Here is a 22752-nt window from a genome sequence, read left to right as displayed (position 1 = left end):
ACTAGACCGGGGGGGATAGTCCCCAAACATGTTCTGCTGTTAAACAGCTGCAAAGATCCCCGGGTAGACGGGAGCAAAACTGCACACGATCGAAACCTCCCGCGATTCGTCTTGTCTAATTGTCTATGTGCGGCTCTCCGGGGCTGAAGCTGTGAGCACATTGTGGCGTCGCGCATGCGTCTGTTTCCTGACACAATCATCCAATTTGAATGCGTGACGCTTATGTATGGACACACCTTAAGTTCAGAGGAGCCAATCAGCGCATCGTTATCGCCGACATGCCCTGCTCAGCCATTATACACACACAGTCGCTGCCGCGTCCTCTGTAATACATCTGTTCGTGCACGCAAATAAAACGGATAATTTTAACAAGCGATCGCGGTAATACGCAGATTATAGTCCAAAAATATAAAATGTATAACGTAAAAATCACTTTATAATTTATTATTTTATACAATTTGCCGAGGGTCCGGACAGAGGAGGTCGGCGGTCCGGTCGTGGATCGCGGTCCGCCAGTTGAGGAAGACGGCTCTATGCCATCGTGTGTTGCACAGCTTTAGTAACGATATGCAATGAATAACAAAAAATATGCTACATCAGTTCATGATGAAAACTCATCATGAACTGTTGTTGATGTTGTGTGAGAGATTATGTGTGAATAACTGCTCCAAGTGAAAAATGTTCATGTAAAATTGAAAATCGAAATTGTTATTTCAGTAAATATTTGCATTTGTCACGTAGAAAACTGATTCATGATTCCATTTTGATGAGAGCATTAAAATGGGGAAAAATAGGACAAAAAATGTAAAAGGAAATTCAGAAACGATAAAAAATGTGTCAGTAATCACGATTAATTTTTTAGTTCATTTGAGTTAATTATGACAGTTGCATTTTTAATTAGATTAAATATTTTAATCGTTTGACAGCTCTAATATATATATATATATATATATATATATATACACACACACGCACACACACACAAGCTTCATACTATGTTGGTAAATTTGACTGTGATGAAGTCAGTGCCTCACCAGCGTTGAACCTCACCGAATGTCACTGATCAAAACAGGTATTGGTCAATTCTAATTACACACAAAAACACTTCTCAGTTTAACTGGACTTTATTTCGGGATAGACATAGTATACATTTTATTTCCTGTAAAATACCACAAGTAATGGAAACATTACAGTGTCCAAATGCATTATATTTGGGGGGGGGGGGGAAATCAAAGAAATAAAGGTTTTGCATACCCTTGTACCCAATGTAGTAAAATATAGCTCAATGGGCATTCTCCCGAGACCATATTTAAAAGTAATTTAATTTGGTTGTAACTGCATGTTCATCTCGATACCATAAAGTGTAATATGAATTAGTAAATAAGTACAGTACATAGTGCATTTTGTAATCAAGGAAGTGTTTTCCAGTTCACCACAAAAGCAAAGTCAGAAGCTAGTAAAAGGCAAACATATTTTAAACAATGGAACAATACGATCGTATTGTGGTTGCATGAAACCAAACATGCTTTTGTGGATCGATTTACTTGCTCTTTCCCGACACCAATGCACCGAACTCCTGGATGGTTAATTGTTTGTTCATGTACTGCTGAAGCTGGTGATTTGTGATGTGACCAAGACTCAAAGCATCATCAATGGAGAATTTTTTCCCAGATTTCCTATCATGGAGTACTGATGATTCTCCCTTGGGGCCCTTGACAGTGATCTCCTCCCAGTCACATTCCTGGCTCTGCAGGTTGACAAACATCTTCCAGTCGATCAGTCCCAGTTTAAAGGCTTCCTCTGGTCGCATTTCTTTCCCTGTGTCTGGGTCAATAACGACAATAGACCTTCGCAGATGGCTCTCTCTCTGTTCTCTCTTCATTCTAACAGATGACAAGCTCTTTTGTAGCCTCTCTATCTCCTCATCTTTTTTTATGGTGATGCCTCTGAGCTCTACAAGCTCTCTCTGTAGAGAGTCAAGCCTCAACTCCAGGTTCTTGCCATCCTCTCTTGGTGCGGACTCAGTGATAAACTGGGTCTCTTTGCTGGTGATCTCAATCTCAGAACGAAGCTTGCGAATTTCATTCTGTAGTCTTTGGTTTTCATGCTGCAAACGGCTACTTTCATCTCGGATGTAGTCTAGCTCCTTACTTGACTTGGTGTTGGAAAACTCAATTTCGGAGAGCCTGGAAGTGACAGTTAGCAACTCTTGGTCAAGTTCTCTCTTTCTCCTTTTCTCCTCCTCCAGAGTCCTCTTGAGGTTCTCGATCTCAAGCTCAGCCTCTGGATCCTTCTCAACCTGGACCTTCTCAGTGCGAACAATTCTTTCTTTCACATCCATCTTCTCCAAGGTGGTCTGCTGCTGGATCAGCGCATTCAGTTCTTTCTCAAGCAAGACGCGTTTATGCTTCTCTTCATCCAGCTGAAGTCTGAGAATAGAGTGTTCCTTCTCTTGTTGGGGATCCTGCTGCAGGACCACCTTTTGTTTGACAGTCACCTTCTCGCGATTTTCTTTGTCGCGCAGCTCCAGCTCGGTAAGTCTGATCCGAAGCCTTTGGATCTCCAATTCAGCTTCACGTCTTAACCTCCGTTCACGCTCAAGTTCTTCCAACTGCATTTCCAAGTCAGCATTCAGTCTCTGCAGTTGATAGAGCTCTGCTTTCAGAGTATCCTTCTGTCTCTGCTCATTGTTAATGTTTTGTAAGAAGGTTTCGCACTCTGAACGGAGTACAGCATCCTCTTCCATCTTGACCACTTCCTGCTGAACAAACTTCTCACGGACCTGAGACAGATCGATCTTTCTCAGTCTGATCCTTTCCTCTTGCGATGATCTTTCTCTCTCAAGTTCGAGACGTTTGGACTGTTCATCAGCCAGTTTCCTTTTAAGGAGCTCAACCTCCTCCTTAGTTTTTGGATCCTCTCTGTATTGCAGCACTTCATTGACAATCTCTTTAGTCTGCACTTGAGGTTTCATTTCTTTCCATCTTTGAATTTCGTCATTCAGTTGGCGAATCTCCATCTCAAATTTCTCAGTTTGGTGAGTTTTGTCAACAATTTCATTGCGAAGTCTCTCAAGTTCTCTTTCAGTTTGTGGATCGGTTTTGTACTTGATGACCTCTTTGATCATCTCCTTGACCTCCACAAGTGGTCCCCTGTTCTTGAGCATGGTCAGTTCATCCTGCAAAGATCTAAGCTGTATTTCTGCATCTTTATAGCGCCTCTGCTGCTCTACAAGTTCAAGTCGGAGATTGGCTACCTCGTTCTCGGCCTTTGGGTCGGGACGGACAATTTCACGCATCTTCTCTTGGATCACAACCTTGGACTTCTCCTCCTCTAGACTGGCAATTTTTCTTTGGAGGTCAGTTTTTTCTCGCTGGGATGATCTCCGTTTGGTCTTCTCATCTTCATATTGCCTCCTAAGGTTTTCCACCTCCCTTTCCAGAGCAGGGTCTTTCTCTACTTTAAGCACCTCCTTAATGGAAACCTTCTCCTCAGCCATCGCTTTCTCTTTCTCCAGCCTACGGAGTTTCTCTTGAAGAAATTTCAATTCATCTTCCAATTGCTTCCTTGCGTCAATTTCTTTTTGTCTCCTGTTCAAGAGAAGTCTGTATTCGGTTTCAAGTTGGGGGTCATTTTGTACTTTTATGACTTCCTCTTCTTTGATAACTTCCTGCTCTTTATTCTTCTCTTCAGCTAGAATTGTCAACTGCTTTTGTATCTGAATAATCTCGTTGTCTTTGATCAACTTCTGCCTTCTGAGCTCATCCAATTCTTCCCGGAGTTTGCGCATCTCCTCTTCCTGACCACGGTCTCTTTCGATTCTGAGAACCTCTTTCACCATGTATTGCTGTGCTCCCTCCTTGACCTCGGTCTCAAGACCACGCAGCCTCAATTTTAGTACCTCTAGGTCATTCTCCAGAACATGGGTAACCCGGCGTTCCTCTGAAAGCTTCTGTTGCACCTTGTACAGTTCCTCATCAAGCTGAGGATCAGGAACCTTTTTGATTAGCTCCTTCTTCACAATGGTATCCTGAGGCCTCTGTCCTTCGAGGACATATATTTCAGTCTGGATTAACTCAATTTCTTTTTCTAGCTGCTCTCTTCTCTGGATCTCATCTTGCAACTGCTTCTTAATTCTCCAAAGATCCCCTCCTGGGGCTGCAGCATTAACTGACTGGACATTTGAAGACTGGATCAAAGGGATATCTGGTTGCTGAAGAAGAAAGTGTATAGAAATGTTTTATCCATGCTAATGATGTTTTGATAGTACTTATGCGCATTGTCATGCAGAAATTCACCTGGTTGAGAAGGCTATGGGTGAACTCGAGATTTTGTAGTCTTTGCTTGTTTAAAGCATTCACCTCAGTATATTTGGCCTCAATAGCGGCTTCCTGCAAAGGGAGAAATAAAATGTCATCGGAACGGATACAATGAGTTCCCCCATGCCCCTTTCTCAGATTGATGCTTATATCATGCGTGTATGTGAATGCATGGGCAAGTGTGTGACACCATAAACAAACGTGAACCATCATTCACACGCATTCGTAATATTTTCCATCTGACTCTTTCGACCTATATTCGGATCTTACACACATCGACTTGGATGTGATAGCGCCACTTGAGGAAAACGGATGGATATTTAAGTGAAGATTAAATTCATTATGAGTAGTAGTTTCAATGGTAGATTTATTCAGCTGCTGGATTCTAGTGTTTGTATTATACAAATTACACACGCCTTTCAAATATAAAGCATTAAAAAAAACGACTCCACTTATCTACTTAATTTTGTCATGGTTGAGGTTTAAGTTTTTTTTTTAACCAATCTATCTATTGGCATTATTAGAAAGTGTGAAATGCAAGCAGGATGGTGTGTTTCCATAGATTCTGTTTGATTTTAAAGTAGTGCAACAAGACAAATAGCTTTGACATTTAAGGAAACAATATTTGTATATAGTGTATTTCAGGGTCCCCTTTGATTGTTGCTACTGCAAGCATAAATTAATGAGGTGAATCCGTATGTAAAACAGCAGCTGTGGAAAACGTGTATTTCATCTATTCCTGCAATTCGAAGTACTCTGGAAGCCTCTAATTTAAGTGTCTTTCTCATATAACGTGGCTAGAAGCTTCTGCTTTTCCATTTAATTCCAGTGCTTGCAAAATGAAAGCTGCAAGATAAAACAAAAATAAACACAATGTCAATGAAGTTAGAAAGTCTCAATATAATCCAGTCCATCATAATGGTCCTAGTGATGACATTGTCGTATAATGATAGGTGACTAGCCTATATCTCAGCTGACATTGGGCAAAAGTACATCCTGGGAAAAAGGTTTCGTGTCGCAGAGTCTGCATTTATGAAGCTTTATGGCTGAATCATTACAGTATATTGTTAAGATCTATACACAAAGAACTTTTAGTCAACATTGCTTTTCTTATACAGTATACAGACAGGCTGTGAAATTGTGTTGTTTTGTGCATTTACTGGTTACTTCAAAGTATCTGTGCATTTCAATATACTAGTCCAGTGTTTCCCAACCTTTATCCAGCCACGGCACCCATTTTACATCAGAAAAAATTCATGCCACACCTGTTGGTAATGTCACATAAAGTAGGAAAACTGCAATAATAAATATCTTGTCTAGATTTGCGTTCAAATTGACTTCCTGAGTGTGAAACCTGGGTATATTTTAATTGAACACAAAGCTGATGTACTTGCAGCAAGTCATGACTTACATTGTATGAATGGCAGCATGTAGATACTGAGGTTGAGTGCACCTTTTGCCATGTTGATGGCTTTGAGATCTACTGTATATATATATATATATTCATATATAACACCTTTTGGAAAAAATATTGGATATTGGATAATTTTCCATGGCACACAAGATCTCTTACACCACACACACTAGGGTTACCACAGCACACTGGTTGGGAATCACTATTCTAACAACCGTGCACACATTACTGTTTGAACAAACTTTGGCAACGTGCCCCACCTCGGCTTTGACTATAAATGCAGGGGATTCCATTCGGCTCCGCTTGTACGTCTGAGGTACAAGTCCATCATCGAGGTCTAATATGGATCTGAACTTCTCAGTTTCAGTCTCGTAGTCCTACAAAGATCCATCGCTAAGATTAAAACCATTGGCAGATTGTTTTCTATTTGCCCAAGTTATGACCAGTGTGAAAAATGCTCTTACTTTGATAGCTTGCTGGTAAAGTCGACAATTTTTGGAGAGATTGTTCATGTCGGGTTCCTTTCTTGCAATTTCAGAGAGCAAGTTCTGCAGACAAGGCAGTGAAATAGTTAGGCCCACTTGTATCTCTTATAACCTTGTTCCATAGTGAAAGATGTTTGATCAGCGACAACTTGCGCTCACCCTCTGATTCTTAAGTTTGATCTCCAGTTGCTTGATGTCATCAGTTTCAGATGGCTCATAGTTTGGAATACGAGCAAGCCAGTTGTTCATGTTGTTATAATCATTGCGATAATTATTGTGTGACATCTTAGCCCTCTGCAAACTTTGAGACCTGTGACATAGTGTAAAGGAGAGCAATAAAGTGTACGGTTCGTAAGTTGAATTTCTGGATTGCCTTTCTCATCAGGACCCACTGACCTGATGTCGAGCTGATTGTTGAGGATGTTGAAGCGCTTGTTTAGCTTGTGGACATCACCTTCCTGCCTCTCAATGTCAGGGCAATGCTCTTGGAATTTTATGGCCATTTGGTCTGCACTATTTTTGGCCAAACGCAGGTTCTGCTCAGCCTCATTGAGGACGGCCCTCTTGGCCCTGAGATCTGAGGCAATATCCTTTCAGTGTGGACGGGGAGACAATAGTTAGGTAAATAGTCATGTTGAGAAACGAACAATAAACAGACAAAAAAAAACCCTCTGCTGCGAAGTGAATGGCTACAATTTAGAATCTGGAAGGGAAAAAGGTGGAAGGAACCACACATTTTAATTTAATGTGACATAATTACCACAATTTCCCAACTAATATTTTACTGAAATGCATTTCTTTTTATAAAACATTTGTAAATTGTAATTATTTCCTGTACTTGGCCCATTCCTTTCAAACACAAAATCATCTACAATATATAGTATGTGTATTAGGTACAGTAACACAATGAACAAGACAATGTAAAAAAAAAAACCTAAAACAATAAGTAGCACAGTATCTTATCTTTCTCTTCTTGTTCTTTACAATACGACACAGATAATGTAAATCTGTCTTCTCGAGTGGAAGATTAATCTTACTGCAAGCTCGCGCTGAGTTTTCTCCAACGAGGATAAGTCAGAAGGAGCAACATCCTCCCTGGCCAACCTGTTCTCATAGCCGGACAAGCAACCCTTTCCATTTTGAAGTGAAGCCTCCAGCTGGTTTGAATTCTTCATTCTAAAAAAATAAAAAATAAAAAAAGTGTGATTTACTGGTTGGCTTAGTGAAATTCAAACAAACTTGAAGAGGTCTGAAAATAAGACAATCATATCAACAATACTGATGGAGTAGGTGAGATAGTGAGAAATAGTTCATGTCAATCCATCCATCATCTGAACCACTTATTCTCATGAGGTTCACGGGTGTGCTGGAGCCTATCCCAGCTGACCCCAGGCAGAAGGCAGGGTACACCATGAACTTGAATTATTGTCAATAATTTTGGGTCATACTTTTCATGAGAGCACTGAAGAAGCTGCTCTAAGTTGTTGTACTTCTTGTTGACATCATCTGCTTTACTGTGAAGGTAAGGAGCGCTGGGACATGTTGGATTCGAGACCAAAAAGTTCTTTGCTTCATTCACTCTGGAGGTCTTTTCTGGTTCGATTCTATGAACTGCAATATCAATATCCTGGAGAAAAAAAATGTAAGTGTTTGTGGGTTAATAATAATTCTTTCAAAAGAGAATGGATAACAACAATTATAGTCCTGTAATTACCCTCAAATCCTGCAGGCGGTCACCGCTATCCTGGAGCGGCTTCTTCAGCTCCAGTGGTGGGCGCATTCGAGCTTGAATGGCCCTCTCTTGGATTTCCAAGTCTCTGGCAACCTTATCTAGTCCAGCCATCATCTGGCGACATTGTTGTTCCTGCTTGTCTGATGACACAAAATCACAACACAATATGCTAACAATTATCTTGGTGAGGTGGAGCTGAATTGCACCATGCCATTAGTCATAGTTTGCAATTAGCTACATTAGGTGAAAATACTCGAAATGTATTGTGTATTTATTGATTTTGTATCACTTGTTCTGTTATGAATCAAAACGCAGCTTCCAGAGGCTCAAGCCAGTGCAAACTGTCGACAGTTTGCAAGTCCGCAAAAATGCAGAGGGTTGCGTCAGTCAGGGTATCAGGCTTGAGACTTTGTCAAACAATGATGAGCGTTCATCCAAAGAATTCCATATTGTATTGGTCACAGCCTGGGTTAAAAAACGACCACCTTTGGTGGTGTTTATCTACTGCGCTGGTGGAAATTCAGCTGCTGTGGGTCGAAGACAAAGGAGAGGTAGAAAATGTATTCATGGGCAGAAAGATAAGAGGAAAGCACAGAGCTTTAACTGAATGTGGGAACTTTTAGTGTTTGTACTTTGACAAGAAACACTAGGGAACCGGTTCGCATGATGATTAGGAGAAAGAAACTGTATGTTGTTTGTCCAAGAGATCAGGTGGAGAGGCAGTAAGGCTCGAAGTGTTTTACTTCCAAGTGTTTTACCATGGTGTAGATAGGAAGAGAAATGGGGTAGGGTTTATCTTAATGGAAGAGTTAGTGAAGCATTTCCTAGAGGTGATAAGAGTGACAAAACTTGAAATCCAGAGTGTTGTGTTTAACCCTTTCAGGGACAGTGGTTACTAAAGTTGACAGTTTACCACGTTATCAGTTTACAGGGTGCATGGAAGGGTTAATGTAAATAGTTGTTATGCTCCACAGGTAGAATGTGAACTAGAAGACAAATAGAAATAGAGCCAGATGAAGTAGTTCCTATAATCCCAGGCAGAGAAAGACTCTGGACTGGTAGATTGTAATGGACAACTTGGTGAAGGAAACAGGGTTGATAAAGAAGTGATGGGTAAATTTGGTATCCAGGAAAGGACCTTAGAATGGACAGATGGTGGTGGACTTTGCCCAAAAGGACAGAAATGGCTGTAGTGAACATTTTCTTCCAGAAGAGGCTGTAACATAGTGTGACCTTCAAGGGTGGAGGTAGAAGCACACAGGTGGGTTACATCTTGTGCACAAGATGTAATCCGAAGGACGTTAGTGACTATAGGGTGGTGGTAGGGCAGAGTGTAGCTCGACAGCGTAGGATGGTGCTCTGTAAGATAACCCTGCAGCGGGTGTTGAAGATTAAGAAGACAAAGACCGAGCAGAGAATCATGTGGTGGATGGTGAGAAAGTAAGATTGCTGTGCAACTTTTCAAAAATAAGTGAAGCAGGCGTTTGATCAGCGGTAGGTTGCTTCCAGAAGATTGGACTGCGACAGCCAAGGTGATCAGAGAGAGAGGCAGTAGGGGACTTGGAGTGCCTTATGGTAGGAAAAAGGGAGAAGTAAACTTGGTGGTGGGACCAGGGAGTGCAGGAAAGCATACAAGTGGGACACTGAAAGGACAAGAATAGAAGAAGGTGATTCAAAGCGCAAGCACATTGCAAAGGCCAAAAAGGAGGCATGTGATGACATGTATGGTAGGTTGGACAGTAAAAAAGGAGAAAAAGATCTTTACATGTTGGCTATACAGTGAGATAGAGGTGGAAAGAATGTGCAGCATGTTAAGTTGATGAAAGACAGAGAAATGGAATTGTGTTGACTGATGCGGTAGTGTGATGGATGGATGGAAAGAATATTTTGAAGAGTTGATGAATGAGGAAAATGAGAGAGAAAGAAGAGTAAAAGTAAAAGAGTCTAATGTGGTGGACCAGGAAGTAACCATTTCGAAAGACACGAAAAGGATGAAAGAAGGAAAAGCAGTTGGTCCTGGTAACATACCCATATACTGTAAGTATTGAAGCATCTAGGACAAGTGGCTTTTTATGCCGAGCGCAGGGGCATCAGTCGATGAAAATAGGGCCCTGAGGATCAACAGCCCAGAACAACAGTGAGTGTGGGAAGGAGGTGAGTAACTGGATCCAAAAAGGTTGGAGTCGGTGGAGGAGAGTGTCAGATGTATTTTGTGATAGAAGAGTCTCCGTCTTTTGCCGGTCAGTATATGGTAAGCTATTCTCAAATTAGTCTGGCAATTGCTGTGAGATACATGATGAAAGATGCAAAATAAGTGTAGGCTTTACCTGCACTGCCACTGGATTTTTTCAGCTCATCAAAGCGCTTCAGCAGTGCTGCTTTGCTGTCTCCCATCTTGTGCTTGAGAGAATTTTGCTGTCCCGCCAGACTGTTAACACATAACATTGCAGTGGTCCCAGCTTTATATTGTCATTCCAGGGTGTATTATGAACCTGTAGAACAATACCAACTTACTTGTCAGCGAGGGCCACTGCCTCAGCGTCTGTGGGGGGAATAATGAAACAGATGCCTGGAGCAGACACTTTTTGGCCAGCTGCGTCCTTCACGTCCCACTTGGTTCCATTGTTGCGAAGCAGAGTGTATCTGTTCCCACGTACAATTTGCCCCTGCAATATGCCAAAAATAAGTCATGCAATTCAAATTTACTGGATATTGAAGCAGCAACAAAAATGTCTTCAAAGACCGGTGACTGATAAATAAATAATTGAAATTAACAAAAAAGACAAAAATATTTTGGAAATGAATTAGATTTGTGTACATACTATATACAGTAGAGACAAAATGAAAAAAAAATAGGTTTAGGAAAATATTCAGTATCAATAGCTGTCCATTGAGTGTCAAGCGGACCATAATATCCAAAAAGTTCTGTACACACGATTAGTGGCTCATCATGCTTTTTCTCGACAAAGTGGCTTTATCTCCAGGAAAACCAAGATACCGATTAATAATTGTCTGCTGAATTTTCAGCCACAGCTTAACAGAACAGAACTGACAAAATTTTACTTCACAAGAACTATCATAGTACCTCATCCGTGTCAAAATCGCAAAGAGACTCAACGGGGAGAAGCTTTTGAGAGTTCTCCCGTCGGTACTTCAGAGGCAAAACTTGCAGGCCACGCTTCTGAAGAGCCTTAACTCGCTCATCAAAGTGGTCCATGGCCTTGGATTGGTCCTAAACAGCCATACAAATGACATTTTCAGTAGAGATAATAGCAACCGCTGAGCAGTCTTACAAGAAAAGCTTACTTCAAGCTCTCTGATCAGACCCTCCGTCTGGTACACATCCTTGAACTCAGGGTTGTATTTCTGTTTGACCTCGGTGTCCAGTCGCTTCAACAGGTCCTGGGTGTCACGTGCCTCCTTGTGATACTAATTCAGACAAACATACACATGTATTCTATGAACCCATCTGTATGTGTGCGTGCATGCTTTTTGTGTGTGTGTGTGTGTGTAGACTTGTTTAAGTGCTTATATGCTATCAGTTTCCAACCTTGTGGTACTCGTCCATGTGTTTCAGGTGATTTTCTTCACAGATGAGTAGATTGAGATACTCCTTCCAGTCAGCATGTACTGCCTCCATGTGAGCCTGGGAAAAGAATATACAAGTATTTGAAAATGTCTCAGTATGACAGACCGATATTTTTTTTAAACACATGCATACATATTACATGTGCACATATGTCCTTTAGAAATTGAGGGATTATATTTTTAACCTGAGGAATTATTTTACATGACAAGACTACTATAAAATATTATCGTAATGACAATGATGTATACTATCAAGATATTATATGATCAGTAATTGTATTCAATCGTCATCTTTTTATTATTATCATTGCCTTCGCTCATTGTCTCCAAGACATTGAGGTATGTGGAGTCCGTTTCTACTTTAATTTGCCAAATGTGACATTCATGTACCAAAAAGAACCACAAGAAATTGTGTGGACTGTTTATGGAAAAAGAAAACAAAACCCCGTAAGTGATACCTCAATAACATTTGCCCCTGGATGCTTGGACGCAATCAACTTTTCTCCATCTTCATTGAGCTTGGTGATTGTCCCCTCCTTGGACTCCAAACATTTGCTGATGAAGTTCTGTTGGGACACAAGGGTAAATATTGACTGAAAAAGCTATCACTCTGAAAATGCAAGAAAGCATTCTATTCATATACTGGAGTTCAATTTTGAAGGGCATATGGATGGATGGATAGGGAGAGGGAGAGAGAGAGAAATATGAATATCTATCAATGACATATTTAAATTATTGCTGATGGATCCCTCCGAGTGAAAATCGGTCAGTCCACACGTGTGTGTTATTTCTTTACTTTACAGACCAGTCTACAGTAAAGTGTTGAAAATAGCTTGCTTCTTTGATGATGCAATCTTAATGCTGCTTGAACACATGCGCAGTTTTTTTGGTCTCCTGAAAAGTGATGATTTGAAACTGAGGTATCAGGATTCCGCCCAGTGCCAGTGATCCAGGATTGGAAAACCATACTGCCACATTCAATTGTGTTTTCAGCATGTACCTCGTACTGCCTCTGGCGAGCAGGGTAATCAAGGTTGCCGTCACTCCAGTCATAGTTGATTCTCTCATCAGCCTGCTGGTCCATCCAGTAAAGCTCATTGGTGCAGCGTTGCATGTAGTCACGCAGGCTCAGCAGGTGGCGCTGGCGATCGCTGGAAAGGGCCTAGAGAGGAGGAAATTTAAAAATAAAATTACGTTTTCTTTCAAAGTAAATTTGGGAAGTTCATGGACTACGGTAAATTAAACTGAAACCATCGAGCTACATACAGATGTGCACATCTACTGAATGATTTTCATCCCATTCATTGTGTGACGATGAGGATGATCATGTCAGTTTATGCAGGAGAATGTTTTATACAGCAAATGCATACGATACATGTATGTACAAATACACATGAGCAGGATAGTGTGGGACTTTAATTACCAGCAGTTTGTTGTACTTCATCTGGAGGCCACTGACATATTCCTGTAGAAATACAGACCAAACATAACAGGATGACATTTTGTTTGCCTCTCATTGGTTAAATGACTCATGTTTTTGATATTCATCGTTATGCTTTTACCATAGAACAAAAACAGATGTTTTGTTTTTACATAATTTACTCAAAATCTGTTTCAATACAAATTCAATATTATCAACAAACTTCACCGAGCAAGTTTAAACTGACGAATGGTGTGTTTTTTGTTTGTTGCACATTTTTGAAATAATTTATGACAGAAAGTGACAATTTAAACAGTTTAATTTAAAACATTGGTTTTCCTTTTTTTTTTTTTTTGTACCTTGTCACCACCGGCAGAAATGTGAGGAGCCAAAGCCTCAACCTCACTATGGAAGATGTTGTGCTCCTCTACGTCATTTTCTACAGATGGGAGATCCTGGCCAAAGCCCTTGTTGCTCAGATTCGCCTAGAAAACCAGATACATACAGTGTAAGCAAACATTGAACTTTTCTCAAGCACATTGCTGTACTGATTCAAAGTAATGACACCTACCTACTTCATTATGTTGCAGCAGTTTGACCATAAAGATTGGCTGCATTTAACAATGCGTCAAAACAATCTTACTTAGTTTTTTTGTCTTGACTTCCAGAAGCTAAATTTATTTTATATACAGTATATATACAGTATATATACGTATATACACACACACACACACGCACATCAAGTATCAAGTACAACTTTATTTTCATACACACGCACACGTACACGCACACACACACACACACACACACATAGTAATATACATTATTTATCACAAACATCTGTAAATCCAGGACAAATCTGAGAGCCCATTCATTTGGGGTTGTTGCTGCCTTCAAATTGTATTGACCCTGATTGGGTTTCTTACAGTTTTTCTCAGTCGCTTTGGTACATTTCTCAGATCAGAAACTAAACTTGCAAGTGCATTTCACAAAAGAATTTGTGTAAATAGCAAAACACTGTGGCTCCCTTGCAAAAGCCATTTTCCATCTCAAAATCCTGAGACCGTCACTGAAGAGTAAATGTTTGTCACTGAACATGTCTGTGCCATAAAAAGTCTTTTTGTCTTTGTTGTCATGTTATGTTGTCAATATAAACAGTGTACTGTGGAGGGATTTTCTGATGTATACCCCTTCTGATGTATTTGAAAAGTTCATCTTCGTGTATGTGCGAGATTGAATGCAAGTGACTGGGCAAGATTCACATTTCCTGTTTGCACTGTAATTTGTTGGAAAACATCTCACTGTCATATAGAAAGGAAAAGAGGATTGCAAACCACAAAGAAAAAATATATACCGCAAATTCCAGGCTACAGACCGCACCTGATTAAGAGCCGCATGCTCAGATTTATGAAGAAAAATGAATTTTGTAATCGTATGCGCCGCACCGTACTATAAACCGCTGCCCAATGAGTAGGCGGGGGTTTTCTTCTGCGTCCCTGCCGCCGTGGAGCGCCTCCGGGTGAGGCGGCTGACGCGGTCCCCCGCTGAACCCCCGCAGAAAAAACCCGCAAAAAAGATTAAAATAATCTCCATATTTTTATGAGCATGATAAATGCATTTGCACAACGAAATTACGCTGAAACACATAATAAGAGGCCAGACAAAGAGAGATCCTGATGTGCATTTGCGTAAATACTGCAGCCCACTAGGTTTTAAATAGAATAATGCAAATCATGTAAATGTGAAAAGATAGATGAAATTATTTCTATAGTCAGCCGCTTAAAAATGATCATCGGTGGCAGCTTTAGGCCTGATGCTGCGGGCTCAAAACACAGATAAAATGTGTTCTCTCGTGGCCGCTTGTTTTCACTATGATGGGGGAGTCACCTTTTTTATTTACAGTCCGAGTGAGAGGCAAATCAAATGTCAGAGGGTCTTCGTCCATATTTATGATTTCATCTGGGCTGATGGAATTCTCCGCTATCTTTGTTTGTGTGAATGTGCGGAACGAAGCAAGTTTGTCCTCGTAATTGGGAGGGAGCTGCTGACACAACGTCGTGCGTGCCCTCATAGACAGGCTTCCATTTCATGAATGTATAACACCACGACGGCCCACCTTTAAAAGCTTTGGTTGTCTTTTTACACTGGCTCAGTTCTTCTTGCCGGAGCCTCCACCTTCGCACCATTGACTCGTCTATGCCAAGATTACGGGCAGCAGCTTGATTTCCTTCTTTAACTGCCAGAGTGATCGCTTTTCGTTTAAAAGCTGCATCATATGCTTTTCGTCTGGTATTCTCCATGTTGATCAGGGTTAGAAGAAAGACTGAAATAAGGAAGTTGTGATTTCCGGTAATCATACAATTTCATTGGACCCCTGAGTGCTACTCATTCATTTTATTGGTCGACTGTTGCCGGTTAACAAATTTTTCCCCCCGCTACGGCAAAAAAAGCGGAAGTTGTGATTAGTCATACAATCTCATTGGACCTCAGTGAAAGACTCATTCATTTTATTGGTCCATGTTTTTCCCGCGATGGAAAAAAAAATTATTATGCCGCTTCATATTACACGCCGCAGTGTTGAAAGTGTGGAAAAAAAGTAGCGGCTTGTAATCCGGAATTTACGGTAATTCAAAAAAAGTACAAACGTGAACTTGGGACACTCTCCTTAGGGAAAATTGTACATGTACCGCTGTAGAAATTCCAGTGCACTCTTCCTTCCTTTGGGCCACAAGATCACATCCGCATCACAACAATTACCTTCACTTCATATCAAGGATTTCAGAAAACTCATCGATTGATTTAATGCTTCGCAATGTTCCTAACATTAGTAAAAGTTAAGACTTGCTAGACAAAAATAGTTTAATGTGAATATATAGAAATATGCTTAACCTACTGTATGATGACAACTTGTTCAGCTATTTTGCATGGAAAGACTGACACGATGAACAAATGCCAAAATGTTGTGAGACAATTCAACGGAAACGTTAATAAATTATGAGCAACATGAAATAAGCAATTGATAACATCAGAAACAACAGAAAATTGCCCATAATGATTTGCATGGATGCAGCAAAGCATTTGCAACTTGTTTAAAGAAATGAGAAACTGCTTCGTGGATGTGCACAACTATTAGTTTTGAGAAATTCGATTCTGATCTGAGAAATCGACCAAAGTGACCGAGAAAAACTGTGAAACAAAATTGCTTGGCTGCTGGATGGCTTTCACAAAAGAAAACGACCACTGTTGATGCATGATGCCGTATATCAGACTTCCTACCAGTTTCTCATCCATCATGTTGCCCCAGTTGATGGTGGGCACCCCCTCAGTGCGGAGAAGTTGGTAGATGCGGTCATGGTCTTCTCTCAGCTTATTCACTCTCTCACGCAGCTGCTTCATGCTACGTATACACACAAACGCGCACGGACAAACTCAGTGAGTCATTTAGAATGAAATTAAATGAGGAAGACAGAATATTTCTTACTCTTGTTCAATCATCTCTGCCTGAGGATGCTGAAGGCGCTTGGCATTGACAGCATCTTCATCCAGGCCGACGAGCAGCGTCAGAGAATTGAGGAGTCGTTTGTTGGTGTCCTCCTGATACAGCGGCTGCTTGCCCTCATTGATCTTACTTACATCCTGAAGCAAACAGAAGTTTAAGTTTAAACAAAACACAATTTCTATGGGGACATTTTTTTTTTTTGCTCTCAAACTCAGTGTGTGAACTACTCACTGAACTAAAATCAGCGCATGTTCTCTTCTCATTGGCATGTTCATGTTCCCTTTATCAGACGTGTGTGTGTGTGTGTGGGGCGGGGGGAGTCACATGACTTGACTAGAGTCTGACTTGAGTTGCCAATTTTGCGATTTAGGATATGCTTGGCTAAAGGTTCAGAAAGACTCAACTTTATTTTGACTTGAGGGACATGACTTGACAAGCCACCCTATTGACGTGAATTTTAATTTAATATGCCTTTTCTTTTTGACTGAAGAATGATTCTTTGTGCGGTGCCCATCACCAGTTTTGCAATGAGGGTATTAAGGCCACCTCTTTGAGCGATTATCACGGACGGTGCACCAAAGATGATTACATCTGGGTTCAAGGATTGTGCTTTTGATGAAATCGTGGGGGGGCGGGGGGGAACGTAATATGCTAAGTTTGCAACTCAGACTCATCAACATTGTTTATTTTGTAGTACCTGTGTAGCGTTTGCATCTGAAGATTACGCGATACATTATATTGTTCATGCCGATATCCTGTATCTGTACTCATTTTTCAACACAGTACCGCAACACTCATGCAAACTATAGAAAAAAAACATGCATTCATCTAATATAAATAAATATAAATGTATTTCATATTGTTAAGTTGTTAATTTAATTTTTTTATGGAGGCACTTTTTTTTTGTGTGTTATGATTCTTATCACTCCAGAACATGTCGTGACTGAGCAAGACTGGATTTACAACTTGCTTGATTATGTTTTCACAGTCGGAACGTGCTTGAAACCTGAAGGTTACAACTTCAGATTTACCTTTGACACGAACATACGTGACTTACTCCCAGCTTTGCCCTTTATACAGGGTTCTTCATAGGGGTGATCAAAAACAAGTGTCTAACCCAATTCTTTCAGCTGTGAAAAAAACGTTGAACCAAATATAATTCATTAACAACCAAAAATATACACTTTGGAGTTAAACCAAGATTTTGTTGGATGACGCTTTTTTGATGATCATTTTTAAGCATCTCTGCATTGAAAGATTTCTTGCTCAGATCTCTGTACCTTATTGAGGTTCTCCTCCACATCGTAGATGTTCTTCTCCACTTTGTCAGCATTCCTCTGCAGCTTCTCGATCAGAGACGTCAATTCTGTCGAGTTCATGCTCCTAAAAGAAACAACAAGAGAGCAAAACAACTATGATGTCATTTCAAAAGTACAGCGTTCAATGATCTGACAAAATATCTTTGCTGCATACCGGCAAAAACGGTGGCATACTGTTTATACAGTACTGTACACCAATGGACCAAACAATGATTCAAAATAATACATCAAAGTAATAATGCTCAGCTTCGACGCTGTCAGGAAATTCTTTGTGATCATGGTTAATGGCGCAGAAAATTGTTCATTGTCATGGTTGAATAAGTAGCGTAGACTTGGAAGTTGCCTGGTTACTTTAAAATGTAACGGCTCGTATTAATTTGCAATTGAACTGTAAGTTTATATACATTTAAGTTTGGGTTGGAAGTTTGCTTTCATCTATTTGAATTAATTTAATTTACGATAACTAGAGTCGAGTCTATTACATTACTATATGAAAACATACTCAGAAGGCCTTAAAACTGACGAGCCTCTCCGAATCACGTTTGATTTTTTACTAAAATTGCTTCAACTTGCAACATCTCATACTGTTACAAGACATTATGCTGTCCTCAGTCGTCCACTGTGTGGCCCCTCCCTCCGTTGTGTTTCATTACCTTTCCCTGAATTCAGTGTGAGCTGGGCGTTTCCCTAATTAGTGCACCTGTCTCACCTACACACCTGCCAGTCTTCACCTCGTCAGCCACACTCACCCCTTGCTGCATAAAGGCCAGTCTGAAGAGCCATCCGTTGCCAGTTCGGTAGCTATCTTCCCTGCTGCCTAACTGTTGCGTTCAAGCCTTCTTGTACAGTGTGCACCTTGATTTGGTTTCCACTGACTGCCTTTGATTGCTGCCTTTTCGACTTGTCCATCCTCCATAAACCAGTTCTGAGTTCATTGAGTCCACCTGTAGATCTTGTGCTGTTCTCAAGCTAAAGCTAAGCCTAACACATACTTCATTCCGGCCCACTGTGAGTGAGTTCTGCGTGGACAATCATAGCAGTCATTGTGATAGCGTGAGGTGTGTCTGCTCTGAGATAAGACGGAAGCAAAAACCAGCTGGGCCAGTTTGCGGTCAAATGTTGTGCTGCCTTCATCTTCACCTCATAGGAATAATTTGAGAAACTAGGAAACACGTCCCTTATGCACTGTGACATAGTATGCAATATTTGAGCTCACTGTGATTATTTTCAACCCGATCCCCTCCATTGCAATGCGACGAGAGCTTGTCGTGAAAAGTTGTGAGTCATCCGCTTGGTATTCATATCGTAGAGGACAGAGTGTCAAGTAGAATCAGTCTAGATATGGCGAATATCTTCATTCAATATTAGCCTTTATTAAGACTATTTCACGTGTAAGCAAAAGAGCAAATATTTCCAAGTTAAACACAAAAATGGCCCGATAGACATTTGGCTAGTTTCTTCACTGTGAGAATTATTGTTTGATTTAAATCAATTAATAGAAAAAAAATCATCACAGACGTTGATGAAATCCGTGCCCAAGCAATGTTTTGCATTCAAGCGAGCAGCTATGTGAGATAACGTGGCGTTCTCTGACAGTCTGTGTGTTTGACAGGTCATGACTGTTATGAACACAAGTTCACATTCATCTCAGTGGAGCCACACCCACTCAGCTGCAGCATTAAACAAACCTTACATAATTCCATCTGGATGTATGATGCACAGTAACTTTAATTCCAGCCTTTTTTTATATATATGAAACAAATCGAGAACAATTTTTAACTGGGTTGTGGCTAAATTTCTGACAATCTAAAAACAGATGTTCTTTTCAAACAAAACATAAGACTTCAACCTTCAAACACGAACATAATACTCTCAGTGACGTTCTGATCCAACACGTCCTTGTGTGAGCTTTTCTCCTTTGCATGCCTTTATCTTTTGCCGTCAATGTAGTCAGATTGAACACATGATAAAAGGGCAAGTGTCATGAATATGCTTTCAAATGACAAACAGCAAGGTTGCGCAGTTTTGTTTGAACATTTGAAGGAAATGTTATGGTTTTCTTGCATGTTGCTACTCTAAACATGCACTAATTCAAAAGTTGTGGTGGTTTCGGGGAAATTCTTGGCACAAAAGCTTAGGAAACACAAAATTCTGAGGTTTCCGCAGAGAGGGAGAAGAAAACATAATTGGGAACAGAAGGCTCAAAAAGGCCGATTTAAGTCACAGGAGGTGTGGTTGTTGCCGTCATTTGTTGTGATTGTCACAGTAAATATTACTGGTGCCTGTATGGTCTCCGTGTGTACTTGTTGGGAAAGACATCATAACTTATCTGTACTTAAATATGCCAAAATTCTATCAAGAGGTTACTTTAAGTAATGCTTGTGAGAGGGCTTTGCTCTCTCTCTCTCTACCAAATTAAAAACAAGAGCAGTAACAACAGAACTAGGGTTGGCAGATTTGCATCAAGCTAATTCCTCACTGTTGAGAAAACATAAAAAAATGGATCTGAAATAAAATAAGAATATAAGTAAAAAGATGAATATGTATTTTTATAAACACAATTCATATTAATAAATATTAGAATGTTAGTAATGATGTGAAATGTTGTTTCTTTCAGTGTATTTTGTGATGTATTTCCAGTACAGTAAAAACATGCATGTTTTCAGAATGTGGGAGGAAACCGGAGTACCCAGAGAAAACCCACGCAGGCATGGGGGGAACATGTAAACTCCACACAGGAAGGCCGGAGTCAGGATCGAACCCACGACCTCTGCACCGTAAGGTCGATGTGCTATCTATCTATCTATGTGTGTGTCTGTGTATGTATACACAGACACACACACACACAAAATGAAAAAAACACCTCAATGGTGGAGTATCTTATACAATGCTTATATTCTTGACAGTCCGGTGAACTACTCGGAAAACGTTACACTCACTTCGATTATTCACGTTATTCTAACGCTCCCTAAAACCTAAGACAAGGAGCACAAGGTTCCCTTTTCAACCTATCTCCAAGCAGCTGAGTGACAGAGAGCAGATCACTCCAAAATCAAACAGAAAGAGAATTTTGGAGGAGATGATGATGATTATAATAATAATATTAAGTTCAGCTCTGCAAAGTCAGTCCAAATGTCAGCAAGGCTTGGTTCAGTCACAGTGCAGTATTGTGGGAGAGGCCGCAAGCATTTCCTCGAACATTGTCGTTCAAAAAAGGTACAGCTGAATACTTATCAAACCTGTTACTACAACCTTACAACATAGTGCCACACCCTCTCTCCAGTGCAAACCATGCAAGCTAATGTGCTGGTATTTAACACTCACACCCACGTCTATGAGGGTGATACTGATGTTCATGTTTTGTGAAATGCGCATACCTGCATGCAAAACACAGATTTTGGAAATATAAACAATATGTGGTTACATTAAGTCAGTGAATGTAAAGGTAGCTAAATAGCGTGTAGTCATTTTCACGTTGTAGCTTTATTAAATGGTAAATTTGGGTGAAATAACAAGGTGAATGCACGGCGTGCATAGTAGTTTCATTAAATGGAAGATAAATACGGGAGGTCCTGCCTTTACGTAATGCATACATTAACTACAATAAATGTAAAAGGCAACTTACGTTTGCTTGACCGGGCTAACGATCGAGCTTTTTTTGCTCTTCTTCGTGGTGGCAGGTGACATGTCGGCGACTTCCAATCAAACACCACTGCCAGAAAGTCGGCTCAACGTCGGAGTGTTGATCCACCGCTGTCCGCGTGTGAGTGCCGAGTCTCCGCTGTGTCCAAACACCCTTCACTATGTCGAAGCGTCCCCTCCCACACTCGCCCGACCAGCTACACTGCGCTCATTACCTGGAGCACTTTTTGACTTGACTTGTGTCGCCCCACACCTGTCTCGTTGACAGCCAAGCAGCAAAGAGGGCGGGGATAAGCGCAGGCATTCGCGGCCCAAGGTGAGCGCGCACACGCATTTGCCTCGCGCGCGACGCGTCGCACTGGCTGAACCGGTCCAACTTGACATTGTCTTTAGTATGCATGTCTGTGTGAACGCCAAGGCACGAGGGCGTTGTACATCAAGAATGTGACTTGACACAATGTAATTCGCCTACTAGAGAATGCAATTGACTCTTAAACCGGTGGAGGAGCGCTTCTTGCTGTTCAACATCTCCTGTGTGGAGGCTCAATGTCTCTTGCGTGGCTCCTCCCCCGTTCCCAAAACATTTGGAGACTCCAAATTGTCCAGTGGTGTTAATGCAATAGAAAAGTCTAGGCCAGTGTTTCCCACCCTTTAATGACCCATGGCACATATTTCACATTGGAGAAAAACATGACACACTACGTAGCAAAACAACTGACAAAAAGTGGTTACAAAGGTTAAAAATGTACCTTCTGTCATCTAGTGGAAGAGTTTTTGATTTTTCTGCCTGTTACTATATGTGGTTGGTATAGATCGATTAACAAAACATTTGGGGGAGGGGAGAAATTAAATAATTTTCCCTCCAAATAATTGACACCGGAGAATTTCCCGTGGCACACTTGATCATCTCACAGCACACTAATGTGCCAGCGCACACTGGATGGGAATCGCTGGTCGAGTACTGTCTTCGCTTAACTTTCTAAGAAAGGGGTGTCAAACTAATTTTTGTCGTGGGCCACTTTGAGGTTAGGTCTTCCCTCGGTGGGCCGTTACAACAGCGAAACTAAATAAATGTTGATATATTATTACTTGTACACATCAAATTAATGGATTAACAGTTTCGAAATCAGTCAAAGCAACTAAAATAGTTTGTTCAGTTATCGTTTGAGTGAATGTCAACAGGGTAACAAAATTACGTATTGCAAAATCTCAACGTTATTTATTATACATGACAATTTGACATTTGGGTACAGATTTTAGCAAAGATCATGGAATTTGACACACATGATTATTGATTTTGCAGGCCACAGACAATCATGTGGCGGGCCGGATCT

General features: G+C 40.7%; 1 protein-coding gene and 1 pseudogene across 1 annotated transcript; both read right to left on the bottom strand.

Moving 5' to 3' along the window:
* Positions 1 to 1105: 1105 nt before the first annotated feature.
* Positions 1106 to 21667, bottom strand: ppl (periplakin). Its single transcript, XM_086132445.1, has 22 exons — positions 21402 to 21667; positions 17738 to 17840; positions 16440 to 16594; positions 16235 to 16355; positions 13318 to 13443; positions 12962 to 13003; positions 12539 to 12700; positions 11997 to 12104; positions 11501 to 11596; positions 11257 to 11379; positions 11036 to 11182; positions 10465 to 10616; positions 10278 to 10378; positions 7933 to 8090; positions 7667 to 7845; positions 7256 to 7394; positions 6615 to 6808; positions 6378 to 6528; positions 6198 to 6281; positions 5994 to 6110; positions 4299 to 4391; positions 1106 to 4213 (listed from the first exon to the last, which is right to left on the bottom strand). The coding sequence occupies exons 1-22, from the start codon at positions 21461 to 21463 to the stop codon at positions 1541 to 1543; spliced, it is 5286 nt and encodes a 1761-aa protein (XP_085988571.1). The 5' UTR covers positions 21464 to 21667; the 3' UTR covers positions 1106 to 1540.
* On the bottom strand, positions 8100 to 10271 carry LOC147193295 (uncharacterized; annotated as a pseudogene).
* Positions 21668 to 22752: the final 1085 nt, after the last annotated feature.

Source organism: Hippocampus guttulatus, chromosome 16, assembly GCF_054856545.1.
Source record: "Hippocampus guttulatus isolate MCC_2025c chromosome 16, RoL_Hgut_1.0, whole genome shotgun sequence".
In the NCBI taxonomy this organism is placed as follows: Eukaryota; Metazoa; Chordata; class Actinopteri; order Syngnathiformes; family Syngnathidae; genus Hippocampus; species Hippocampus guttulatus.
The sequence above is the reverse complement of the archived record's forward strand: the minus strand, read 5'-3'. Positions and strand labels throughout refer to the sequence as shown.

Coding starts and splice junctions, on each gene's coding strand:
- ppl (XM_086132445.1), bottom strand. CDS start 21,463: ATGTCACCTGCCACCACGAAGAAGAGCAAAAAAAGCTCGATCGTTAGC. Junction 13,444..16,234: donor ACATGATGGATGAGAAACTG/GTAGGAAGTCTG, acceptor CTGGTTTTCTAG/GCGAATCTGAGCAACAAGGG. Junction 12,701..12,961: donor TGAAGTACAACAAACTGCTG/GTAATTAAAGTC, acceptor CCTCCTCTCTAG/GCCCTTTCCAGCGATCGCCA.